This window comes from Anolis carolinensis, unplaced genomic scaffold (assembly GCF_035594765.1).
Source record: "Anolis carolinensis isolate JA03-04 unplaced genomic scaffold, rAnoCar3.1.pri scaffold_19, whole genome shotgun sequence".
Lineage (NCBI taxonomy): Eukaryota > Metazoa > Chordata > Lepidosauria > Squamata > Dactyloidae > Anolis > Anolis carolinensis.
The window spans coordinates 3001215-3014456 of record NW_026943829.1 but is presented as its reverse complement, the minus strand read 5'-3'; the positions used below and the strand labels follow the sequence as shown (position 1 = coordinate 3014456).

The following is a 13242-nucleotide window of genomic DNA, read 5'->3' as shown; positions in this document are numbered from 1 at the left end:
AACTCAGAAGGCTTAAAGACTAAAATGATAAACCACCATTTCGTTGTCGAAGGCTTTCATGGTCAGAATCACAGGGTTGTTGTGTGTTTTCCGGGCTGTATGGCCATGTTTCAGAAACATTCTCTCCAGATGTTTCGCCCACATCTATGGAAGGCATCCTCAGAGGTTGTGAGGTATATTGGAAAGAACTAAACAAGGAACCTTCTTTTTTTCCTTTTTTTTTTTTGGGGGGGGGGGGGGGGGAAGGGCTTGTGGAAACAGCTACCAAGAGGAAAAAATAATACTTACCTCACACTTAGATAAAGAAAATGTGTGTCCTAGATGAAGCCGGCCATTCATGTATGGGTACGGAAAGGTGGCAAAGTATTTTCCATTGCTGAGTAAAAATTACAAAACAAAAAAACACATCAAAATGTAAAACTTAAACTACAAGATGAATTCAGCAATCCAATATGCCATTGCTCAGGATCATGATGCTTAAGTATTTCAATAAAAACTAGAACTGAATATAATACTATTAAAATATTGAGTACTGAAAAGAAATACTCGAAACAATAAGTTTCTCCAATTTTTGTGGTAAAATTAGGTGCCTCGGCTTATATTCGGGTTGGCTTATACTCGAGTATATATGGTATATACTTTTTAATGTTGAACTTGAAGTAGCTATATTGGTTGACCAAAATTCATTATTGATCCATTACACCAGTGATTCCCAAAGTGGGCGCTACCACCCCCTGGTGGGCACTGCAGCAATTCAGGGGGCGGTGATGGCCACAGGTGCATTTGCCATATGCATTAATACATTTATCTTTCTGTTTAATTGCTATTAAAATTAAAAAAAATAATTTCCAGGGGGCGCTGAGTAATATTTTTTCTTTTTTTTTCCAAATAATTTTTATTGAGGTTTTATTATTGTGAGGACATTCTAAGGGAAAACAGGGGAAAGGGCGTTATGGGTAAGATTGTGAGGAAGGTATGGGGAAGGGGCGGGACAAAACTAAAGGGACAAGGGTGTGTGTGGAAAAGGGTACTCTAATACGGCATAAGGAGGGTTTGGGGTAGGGATAGATCATGGGGGAAGATGGGTTGGGGTGGGAAAAGTACCCTGGCTCGGGGTGAGGCAGACTTCCGCTCTTCTATCTTCCATCTTCTTCCTTTGTTGCTTTATCTTCTTAATTCTTCTTCCATATACTCTTCGACCAGTCCGTTTCTTTCATAACTCTTCCCGTATTTTTTTTATTAAGTATATTAATTTATCCATATTTTTAATGTCCATTATTTTTTCTAGCCACATCTCTTTAGAGGGGGTGACGGTGCCTTTCCAATATTTAGCAATTACTAATCTTGCTGCTGTAATTAAATATGTATATATTTTTTCTATATTTTCTTTATTCTTTAGGTTTACTCCTTTCTCCTTTTCGTGTATGTCATAAAGCCCTAATAAATAATAATCTGGTTTACATTCTAGATTTATTTTTAAAATTTTTCTACATTCCATATTAATTATTTTCCAATATTTTTAAATCTCCTTACAGCTCCACCACATATGATAATAAGACCCAACTTGCTCCTTGCATCTCCAGCATTTGTTATCCCTATTTTTATACATTAAGCCAATTTTCTTTGGTGTTAAATACCATAATAATATTTTTTCTGGAAAGGGGGCAGTAGGCCAAATAAGTTTGGGAACCACTGCATTACATTGTGTCACTTATTATCCAATTGTCGTCTGCACTGTTGAAAAACATTCTCCTTCCAATAGAAAGGAAACTAGAACCAATAATTCATATTGGCAACTATCAGAAATAACTTTGCAGACAAGGTAAAAGCCAACAACAAAAGCAAGGTAAAAGATACAATTTCTTCATATCTCATTATATGTGTTCATACAATTTACCACTATCAAGTGTGTTGCTCAGCACAGCATTTGGCTTATCCACTGTTCTGTCAGATTAGATACTAACTGAGGTTTTACTTGAGACCTGACCTTTGGCATTCCTTGTCCATTAGGGAAAACTGAAATGTTGTCACTGGATCCCAGCATGTTCCTTCTGGTGGAGCTAGGATCCCTCAATAAAGGTGTAATCCATGCCCACTTTCTAGCAAAGGGAGCTAGAACCTGTCCTTAGGTCCTGTAACATAATCAGATTTATATCCAGCAACTTCTGTGTGTCCCCTACCATCTGTGAGCATACTACTATGTAGAAGATTAAACCCAGAACTTGCATACCTAATCCAAAGCTAAATTGATTTTCTGCTGACGTCAACAGTCTTTTAAGTCACCATCTTAAATACTAAAATGTTTGCATGTTATCCAAAACTCCTGTACAATCATTAAATCTTCTTCCAGTATTCTGTGACCTTTAGAAAGTGTACTCTTACCTTTTTTGGCTTGCGGCATCTGAGGCATTAACCTCAAATGCTCCCTCATCCTTCCATTTCTGTTGGATTTCCTTTTCAATCTTCTTCAAGAAGTCTACTTTAGCCGTTCCCTTCCGCTCCTTAGAAGATAAGAAAATTACCTTATTAAAGAGTTTGGTTTAATTAGCTTGTAAATGTCAATACAGACTCTTGCCAGAATATTGTACTGGGACTTTTCCAGTTTACACAGAATTTAAAACAATCTGAGCCTGGACATTTAACACCACAGTGCTCACAAACAAAACACCACTTATACAAAGTTAAAGTCTAATACATTAAGGAAAAATAATGAAAAAGCACTCAGCACTCCTACCCATCTTTTCAAATAAGTTTCAATTCATCTTACTTTGTTGTATCACAGTGATTACAAAATGTCAAAGCTTGCTAATCTGATAATGTATTTACGAGTTACTGCTACGCTTTGAAATATCCATTATCACCTGGATGCTTTTATCTCGAACCCCCATTAATGGATAGACAAATGACGGATCAATTATGTGAATAGGAAACAAGCAAATCCATACAAATATGACATGTTTCGCTCCAGTAAAATACATTTATTGGTGGGAGTTGACAGCATTTGTGAATTAGTACTGAACTAAAAATTGCCTCTTTAAAAATGGCAACATCATTTGACAATATATAGAGCAAGCTGTTGAGATTACATTTCAGAGAGTGTGCCAGTGCTACATGATAATCAGAAACCTAGCAATAATCATAGTCCCTGGTTATGAATTATGGCATGTTAAGGTAGCAGTCAAATAAAGATGTATTATCACATAAAATAAACATGACAACAGATCTACTCTAAATGAAATGTATACATGGGAAATGCTGTGTCAAGCCTACTCCCTATGCAATCTGCAGCCCTTAGGCATTTTCAAGAAGTCTTAATTTGAATGACCATTAGCTTTTATCTCACCCATCTCAAACCACCTCAATTTGCAGCATCGCTACTGAGGCTGCTCTGTTTTCAAACAAGAAAAACTAGAAGGCTTGATTTCTAATTTTTTTTCAATCACTGTGTGTAACAAATAAAATTATTTGTCACATTTACATGCTCCATTTCTCACAGTGTGGGACTGAGGGCATCTCACAAACAATAAAACAAAAGTAGCACATTAGCATTAAAACAAATTAAAAACAAAAATCAACAGACACAAAAGCTGGTACCAATATGGCAAAACAGAATCTCATTCAAAACTAGAAAGATGTGAGATGAGTAGTGTGCCATATGGGAGGATCTATGTATCATAATGGCCTCTTCTATTAAGAATTCTGTACTTTTCTGTATATTCTGTACACAAAGATACATTTCTCAAGGAGTGATCCACCACACCTTCCAAAAATAAATTGAACATTGTTCCCTAGCACAGCATTAACATTTATACCAGAGGAATGAACGCAACCATTCACTTGCATGGCAGAAGGTAAAGAAGGCATTAAAGGTACCATCATAAGGTGCCAACACTGCAGATACTAAACAGGGTGTCATTCAAAAGTATGGCATTTTAAAGTTTTAGAGTTTTCTTGAACTGGTGAACAGGCTTATGCCTCTGAATACTGATGCTTCCTTAACAAACAGTGTTTCTAAAACAAACTAACTGATAAGGTTTTATCCTGGCAAAAATATGACCAAAACCGATAATATACCCATTTATTGCTTGCAGTATATGAACTAAGAACACAAAAAAAACTTTAAACATACATACACTTTGTGTTTCCCCTGATGTTAAGTCCAGTCATGTCTGAGTCTGGGGGTTGGTGCTCATCACCATTTCTAAGCCGAAGAGCCGACGTTGTCTGTAGACACCTCCAAGGTCATGTGGCCGGCATGACTGCATGGAGAACCATTACTTTCCCGCCAGAGCGGTACCTATTGATCTACTCACATTGGCATGTTTTCAGACTGCTAGGTTGGCAGAAGCTGGAGCAACAGCGAGCGTTCATTCCACTCCCAGGATTTGAACCTGGGACCTTTCGGTCTGCAAGTTCAGCAGCTCAGTGCTTTAACACACTTCGCCATTGGGGCTCTTAGTGAAGTTTCATGAAGGCGACTCAAGCATGGTATGGCATGATTTGGTAACAAAACATTCAATTACAAAATACTTGTCAGAATAGAACCAATCTGTGCCATGTGGACTGACAGCACAGTTAACCTAAAGGGACTATTATCAGTCATACATTCTGTCAACTGGGCAATCTTGGCGGCTTTAAATTAGGGACTGAAGTGTTATGTAAGCTTAGAAACAATCTGACTTGTTCCTGATTAGTGAAGCATGAATGCTTCAAACCCAGCCTGTCATATTATGGCTAAGAAGGCAGACAAGTGTCAAATCACAACCAAAACATCAGACTGAGCACATCTGAAGGAGTTAGCAGTGATTCCACAGTAAGAGGCAGATTGCATCCTGGAGGGTCACTATAATCCATTTGGAAACAATGAAAAATTTCCAAGAGGAAGTAACCAAAGTCAGGGCCTTGGAAAAAAATGGAAACTTGCATGGGATTTCAGAAGGAATATTATCAGAAGCCAACCTCTGGGGATGTTTTTCGCAAGAATTGTGTTTACTTTATCTCACTTATCCAAGAAGAGATATCTGTTCTAGGAAATTATCATCATAACAAACCAATTGGACAAGCAAACACTATAAAATTTTAAAAAAGCAAAAAAGGAATTCAACACATCAAAAAGCAGATTCATAATACACCTCAGTGCTTTCATTTGTCATCTGAATGAATGCATTCAAGAAAGTATCTGGACCAGGGGTCCCCAAACTACGGTCCACAGGCCACATGCGGCCCATCAAAGCCATTTATTCAGCCCCCACAGCAGTGGCTCCCTCCTTCTCTTCCAAGGAAGGCGCGTATGGCACAAAGGAGGGAAAGGTGCGTGCCTTTCCCGCCTCCTCCCTCGCCCAATGCATGCCTTCCAAAGCTTTGCTTGTGTTTATAATGGTATTTTAATTATTATTTAATTAAGGGCCCCCGGTGGCGCAGTGTGTTAAAGCGCTGAGCTGCTGAACTTGCAGACCAAAAGGTCGCAGGTTCGAATCCGGGGAGCAGAATGAGAGCCCGGTGTTAGCCTCAGCTTCTGCCAACCTAGCAGTTTGAAAACATGTAAATGTGAGTAGATCAATAGGTACCGCTCTGGCAGGAAGGTAACACCGCTCCATGCAGTCATGCCGGCCACATGACCTTGGAGGTATCTACGGAAAAGGGAAAAGATAATGCAGTGAATACAGAACAGAGATAATATCCCAAAGACAAAGCTTCCCCATTTCCAGGGCCACAGGCCTTCTTATTATCTTGGAAGAGGCACTTAATATATCCACAGATATCTCAAAGAGATAGTTATGTTACTTTGCTGGAGCTGTGTGATGTAGATTCAGCACTGCTGCTGCTGCTTTCTCCTACTGCACTATATCAGTGCAACAAAAAATAATCTAACTATTGTCAGATGGAAAGAGCTATAAAAGTAATATAGCTCTCCTTATATTGAAGGGAGATTTAGAAGTACAGTAGAGTCTCACTTATCCAACATAAACGGGCCGGCAGAATGTTGGATAAGCAAATATGTTGGATAATAAGGAGGCATTAAGGAAAAGCCTATTAAACATCAAATTAGGTTATGATTTTACAAATGAAGCACCAAAACATCATGTTAGACAACAAATTTGACAGAAAAAGTAGTTCAATACGCAGTAATGCTATGTAGTAATTACTGTATTTACGAATTTAGCACCAAAATATCACGACGTATTGAAAACATTGACTACAAAAATGCGTTGGATAATCCAGAACGTTGGATAAGCGAGGCTTGGATAAGTGAGACTCTACTGTATTCCAAAATTAGGTAGTATCTGGCTGTAATCAGATTGATGACACTATCCTTGACTTTGGAAATTTGCTACATACTGACAGCCACAGGACTGGTTCATAGGCCACCATTTTAAATGTAACTAATTTAGGCTACGACATCCACAATCTTGTGTCATTGGTCATGCTGGATGAAACAGATGAGAGCTGCATATTCAAAAATCTGGACATCTAAAGATTCCTCGCCACTGCACTCAGGCTATACTGATCCCAGCCTGCTGAATTATATAGGCTTTTATAATTTTGGTAAATTCCGACTCAAATACTACAGTAACAACAAAATCATTATTTTGTAATGGGACGCAAGGGCCCTTCTAGTTATTGTTTTCTGGCAGGCTAATATAGCTACTACTCCAAAACATATTGACAGAGTAATCAGATGCAAAGAGAACAAGGCATCTTGTTTGTCTTACATTTATCAGACCTTATTCATTCATGAGCCCCCAGTCGCACAGCAGGTTAAACCACTGAGCTGCTGAACTTGCTGACCAAAAAGTAGCCAGTTCAAATCCGGGGAACGGGGTTTGCTCTCAATGTTAGCCCCAGCTTCTGCCAACCTAGCAGTTCAAAAACATGCAAATGTGAGTAGATCAATAGGTACCACTCTGGCGGGAAAGTAACAGTGCTCCATGCAGCCATGCCGGCCACATGACCTTGGAGGCATCTATGGACAACACCGGCTCTTCAGCTTAGAAATTGAGATGAGCACCAACCTCCAGAGTCGGACATGACTAGACTTAATGTCAGGGGAAAACCTTTATCTTTACCTATTCATTCATGAACAGCTTTAAATGGCAGATTATTTCTGGTCTTTCGATTATTTGGGTGAACAATCTATGGCATATTTCATCTCCTTAGGGTGACCATAAGGAGGAGCATGGATCCAATATCTTTACCAGTTGAAAAGGAGAGAATGTTAGCAGTGAAGCAGCTACATTTATTTATTTATTTATTATTTGCCCCATTTATACCCCGCCTTTCTCACCCCGGAGGGGACTCAAGGCGCCTTACATATGGCACAATTTGATGCCCCAAAACACATATAAAATCAAAGCTTAAAATATTAAATATTTAAAAATTTAGACATAAAAATTTAAACATTACAACAGTTAAAAATCATGGTCTAAAGCCATTCCAAGGTCATTATACATTTTAGACATCCATTCTTGCACTGCACAGTTATCCAAAAGGTTGATCCCAGAGCCAGGTCTTCACTTTCCATCTGAAGGCCAAAAGGCTAACCTTACAACGCTGGGGAGGGAGTTCCACAGCCGAGGGGCCACCATTGAGAAGGCCCTGTCTCTCATCCATGCCAGCCATGCCTACGAAGCAGGCGGGACTGAGAGCAGGGCCTCCCCAGATGATCTTACTCTTCGAGGTGGTTCACTACGATGCTAGTGTATCCCTGCTATACAAGTGTTACATCATTCTCTGCTGCAAGCTGCCTTTGCATCTTATAGAAAATATTCCTCTCTTCTACAATACTCATTCCATTGGCAGATGACATGTTCATGGAAGAAATAGCGGGGAGTGGGGGAGACTCAAGAGGGATGACCTGCATAATTGGGTAATTTGGGATATGTGCTGTAGTCGTTTTAATTGGGACTACAATTCTGGAGACCAAAGCTCGAATCCTCTCAGCCATGAATTCCACTGGGTGACCTTGAGCAAGCCATGCTCGGATTCAGAGGAAGGCAATGGCAAACATCTTCTGAACAAATATTGTCAAGAAACCCTGTAACAGGTAGGCTTGTGTATGGATTCGTTTTGGCTGTTTGCCTTCGGCCTGTTCGGAAGTCCGTAATGGCATGGGCTCCACCGCCATTTTTTTTACTGGTGGCAACAGAACAGAACTTCCTCACTGTGAGAGCTGTTCAGCAGTGGCACTCTCTGCCCCAGAGTGTGGTGGAGGCTCCTTCTTTGGAGGCTTTTGAGCAGAGGCTGGATGGCCATCTGTTGAGATTGCTTTGAATGCGATTTTCCTGTTTTTTGACAAGGAATTGAACTGGATGGCCCATGAAATTTCTTCCAACTCTATGAATGCCTAAAATGACAGGAAGGGAGCCTGGGAAGCCCCCTCCCCCCATTGCTGCCAATGGGCCGGACTGCAAATGAATCTTTCAACTTCCCAGATCAAAAATGGATTTCTGTCCTGCCGAATTTGGGAGGCTCCCGAAAAATGGATCGGGACCCCTACCGAAATCCAGGACACCGAATGAATTGCGGTTTACCCGGATTGCATGAACCCAGTAAAAGGTTCAGATTAAGATCACCATAGATTGAAAACAACTGGAAGAAATACATTATCAATTGATTCTTTAAACAAGATATCCTAGATCCATCTTCATGATCTCTTAAACATTGTCATGGGTTTAATCCAATGGTGATATTGCCATCATTGTCAACAACAAGTTTTGTTGTTAATTGCCATAAAGTCAACCTCAACTGATGGCAAACCCATGAAAGAGACCTCCAAGACACCCCTTTGATCAACAGCCCTGTTCAGGCCTTGCAGATTCAAGACTGTGGCTTCCATTCGGCGGCTGAAGGGGAAAAGGAAAGGGCCTGAGGCTGTTGGGAATTAGGGTAGTTGAAGTCCAAAACACTCGGAGGGCCCACGTTTTCCCATGCCTGCTTTAGAGCATATTCCACACCACCCGGCCTTAAAATAACAGGGGCTGCCCACCCAGCCATCGTGCCTCTCTGCCCCAGCTCAACGCCAAGAGGGAAGCGGCTCGAGCATTCACCGTCATCGCGCCTTGACACTCCGTCTGCCGACAGCTGCTCGCTCACTTGCTCGCTCTTCTCTTCCACTCCACGCCGCCGGTCCTCCCACAATGCAACCACAGAAGATGCAATCCGGGCTCCTCGCAAAGGCCACTGGGAAGTGGAGTTCGCACGCCGTCCAGACGCGCACTGACGACGGTGCGTCGAACTATGACTCCCGGCAGGCACAGCGCTGGCCGCTCGCTGACGGTATCTCCTCACCGCCAGGCCGTTCCTGGACTTGGCTACTATGACTCCCATGGTGCACTGCGACTGGGACGTTCCAAAAAAACGAGGGGGGGGAGCCACAGAACTTAACTCTTGATGGGATGAACCCGTGAGAGGAAGAGCGCTCCCGCTGGCCATGAAACATTGGCAGCTTTAGGAGAATCTTTGATTTCTGCTTCCTGTGATAAACGTGCTTTTGTTCTCAAGGACTGGCTCCTTTTGGCTGAGCAATGCTTCGCTGCTACTCGGACCCCTCGCTGAGAAATAATACAGCCAATGCATATTATCTGCAGACATTCTGAAGAAGTTCTTTCGCTGGGTTGCTGCGAGTTTTCCGGGCTGTATGGCCATTTCCAGAAAACTCACAGCAACCAAGTGATTATGGCCATGAAAGCCTTTGACAACAACCAGAAAATGCTTCTACATCTTCAGTCTTCTATGCTGAGAGAAATACACTGTCCAATTAATTTAACTGATCAATTAACCTGCTTTTTTTTTTTTTTGCACCTAGGGTCATGATTTGCATGTCTCTCAAGTTTTATTACAATTCCATTTCACTCTTACAACTGTGTGAATATGCTTTATATCCTAAGGCTTGAACCTTGCTCTACTGTCTCTGAAGAAGTGAATTTATATCCACAAAATCCGTGCCAAAATAAAATACTATTTTGCTGCTGCATTCCTTCTAATTCTCTTTTATTCTACCTTCCTCCCTTTTTTATATTCCAGAAGACTAGCATGGCTGCTTCTTTGAAACCGTCTAAAATTCTGGCCACTTGAAATGTTAAGTACAGTAAATCACAACAGTGACCACACATACATCTTGAAACATTGAGACATAATCCAACCACAAAGTTAAGCAGACTGAAGTCCAACTGATTTTAAGTAAAATGCGAAGATTATGCTTAACAGATCAATAGAGGTGTCAACAATTGTGAGGACTCTGCACTTGTCCCCGAAAGCCAGCTGCTGATTCTGTCTTTGTATGAGGGTAATGTGGAAGATTGTAGATCTCCAAAGCACAGCATCTTTCTAGGCAGATGTTTGAACAGCTTACCAACCCACTCCACACACAGTATCTAGCAGAGAAAGAAATCAAACTTCATATGGTACACAAAAGTAATCAATACAGGTTCACCTTGATGAAAGGTAAAAAAGAAATAATACTACATGATATCAGAAAAGTTAGAGTAGCACATCCAGAAATAAATGTTTTAACATATGTTTCACGAGAGATAAAGAGAGAGGGGTGTGAAAGCGGATGAAATACCTGAGAACAAAGGAAAGGCTATGGTGATACAGGAAGAGTAGGTGTGAATGAACACACAAACAGGAACTAATAAACATGCTGTGTCTAAACTTCTACATACAGTCTATAGTAGTCCATAAGCATACATCGGTTGCTAGCTGGAACAGTTTGACTTCGGAAAGATCCTTCTCTGGGATTACATTCCTGTTGCCTCTTACTCTTACCTGGGAGTAAGAATCACTGAACACAATGGGACTCATTTCTAAGTGGATGTATATCATTTTATTGTAAAAAATGTGTTTGTGAAAACATACATTAGATAAAAAGGTATATACTGAACACTTTAACATGATGAAATTATACAGGGATCAAGATGTTCATTCAATCTGTAGTTGACAAGTATTCACTTACAATTCACTAAGAATTACTCCAGATCCATTATAAAGACTTGAGACCACAAGTTGTATTGCAAATAAAAACAAATAATTTTGCAATCTGGTTTGTATATGCTTTTCTAAGTCAGGCTATTATAATTACAGACCGCACAATTTAATACATCATCTATTGAGAATTCTTGTTGCTTATATGGCTCTTATCTACACTGACCCTTTTATGCAGTTTCAAACCAGTACTGAAGTAAGTAGTTTTGCTGTGTGCAAATGATTACACAAGAAATCCTGGAACTAGTTTGAGGCCCAGATTGCAATTACACAAACCATAGAGCACTGATGCTCTTTGAGGACTTTCTTCTGCAAGATTTTTTGGGACTTTGTTGTCCAACTGCATTCAAACTGCATTAAATGGTCACTATAGATGGGGCCTAAAAGGAGCAATATTTTCAAATGTGATTAGTTTGTCAGCCATTGTATTCTAAGAAGGGGTTTTGCCTTTCAGTCTATGATCTGAGAAAATCAGAAGTCGACCATTTAAAATAGTAACATGAGAGTAAAATGTATGTCACACATTAATACTGTATTAGTAATAATATATAATAATAATAAACAATATTAAAACTTTATTTGTATTCCACCCTATCTCCCCAGGGGGACTCAGGACAGATTCCAACATACAAAAAGGGAAACATTCAATGCCTTAATAAAGCAAACACATACCGACGAAATAATCCAGAATAACCCCACATATAAACGTAAACTTAGAACCTAACATCAATAAATTAAAATGCAAGCAAACAAATTATATAATGACATAAAACCTAAGCATAAAACATCCACATTATCTCTCTAAAAAGAGATCCAAAACAGCTAACATTAAAACATAATAATATAATAACAATAACAAATCTTTATTTATATTTTCTCCCTCAAAGGGACCCAAAGCGGCTTCCAACATGTTAATATACAATACAAAATCAACAACATCAAAGGGACAAATATAAAACATTATAAGCAATCAATAAAACGTAAATAAACATTTAAAATAATATAGTGTTTCCTCACTACTTCGCGGTTCACTTTTCGGGGATTCGCTGTTTCACGGTTTTTCAATAAACTCTAAAAGACTATTATAAATCATAGAGAATTACAATTTGCAGCCTAAGAAAGGGAGGAAGGAGAAGCCAAAGGGAGAGAAAAGGAGCCCAAGCGGCAACAGGAAGAGGAGATTTATCAACACGATTGGTTGATAAAGACTTAAAATAGTGTATAACTACTAAAATAATGTATACATATTAAAATAAATATAGTGTCCATACTTTGCAGATTTTCACTTATTGCAGGTGGTCCTGGAACCTAACCCCTGTGATAAGTGAGGGAACACACATTATTGTGGTGTCTTATCAATAAGGCAATACATCTGTCATGCTGACACAGTATCTTTTCCTGGAATGCAAAGAAATCTGACAGCACGCCTCAGATTGAGGGCACATCTACACTGTAAAATCAATGCAGTTTGACACCACTTCCACAGTGTAGATCAGGCCTGGGCAAACTTGGGCCCTCCCTCAGGGTGTTTTGGATTTCAACTCCCACCATTCCTAACAGCCTCAGACCCTTTCATTTCCCCCCTCGGCCGCTTAGCCTGTTAGGAATGGTGGCAGTTGAAGTCCAAAACACCTGGAGGGAGGGCCCAAGTTGGCCCAGGCCTGGTGTAGGTGCACCCTGCGCCTGCACATGCTCAGGAGCACGCTCACTGTCGGGCGTTAAGGACTGCCGGCCGCTTTACGTCGCCTTCTCTGCTTTACCACCAGGCTTTCCACGCACGCCGCCTCAACCGAACCTGCTGCGGCCTTTCACCAGCGACACCCCCCCCCCCCGCTCCGCTCCTCGCTCTGGGATTGGCCCGTGTCTTTCGGAGCGCGGAGCGCCGCCGTGCGATTGGCGCGCCATTGGCTCCTCCGTGAGGCCGGACACCCGCCTCTCCCTCCCCTCTCCGGCACCCAGCAATTTCGGTTGCGCCCTGGACCTGCTAGTTCCTGGTCGGCTTGTAGGCCCTCAGCGCGGCGAGAAGGGAGGGCGAGGGGCCGGAGTGCGAGGAACTGCTGCGGAGAGCGGAGGAAGGGAGGGGGCGGGCATGTCGCCTGGAGTCGTGTAGCCCCCGGAGCAGCGCCACCAACACCACCCGCCGCCTCCTTCTCCTCATCATGATCATAGAGAACGTGGACGCACTCAAGTCCTGGCTGGCTAAGTTACTGGAGCCAATGTGAGTACGGAAAAACGGGGCAGAGGGTTGGGGGAGAGGAA

The 13242-nt window shown here is 41.2% G+C and overlaps 2 protein-coding genes across 7 annotated transcripts in view; one reads left to right on the top strand and one right to left on the bottom strand.

Moving 5' to 3' along the window:
• LOC134294756 (leucine--tRNA ligase, cytoplasmic-like) overlaps window positions 1-9203 on the bottom strand; it is a 217850-nt gene extending 208647 nt beyond the window's left edge. For 3 of the 4 annotated variants that reach the window (XM_062966411.1, XM_062966412.1, XM_062966413.1), the window contains exons 1-3: window positions 9048-9203; window positions 2383-2501; window positions 289-376 (exon numbers count right to left, since the gene is read on the bottom strand). In XM_062966411.1, coding sequence (XP_062822481.1) covers window positions 289-376; window positions 2383-2501; window positions 9048-9053 — 213 coding nt within the window. In that variant the 5' untranslated portion in view covers window positions 9054-9203. Of the gene's footprint in view, window positions 1-288; window positions 377-2382; window positions 2502-8986 lie in introns of all 4 variants that reach the window. The other variant, XM_062966414.1, reaches the window with a different exon arrangement.
• Window positions 9204-12939: 3736 nt separating this feature from the next.
• The window catches only part of LOC134294699 (RNA-binding protein 27-like), a 45175-nt gene continuing 44872 nt past the window's right edge, over window positions 12940-13242 (top strand). For all 3 annotated transcript variants that reach the window (XM_062966296.1, XM_062966295.1, XM_062966294.1), the window contains exon 1: window positions 12940-13201. In XM_062966296.1, coding sequence (XP_062822366.1) covers window positions 13143-13201 — 59 coding nt within the window. In that variant the 5' untranslated portion in view covers window positions 12940-13142. The remainder of the gene's footprint in view (window positions 13202-13242) is intronic.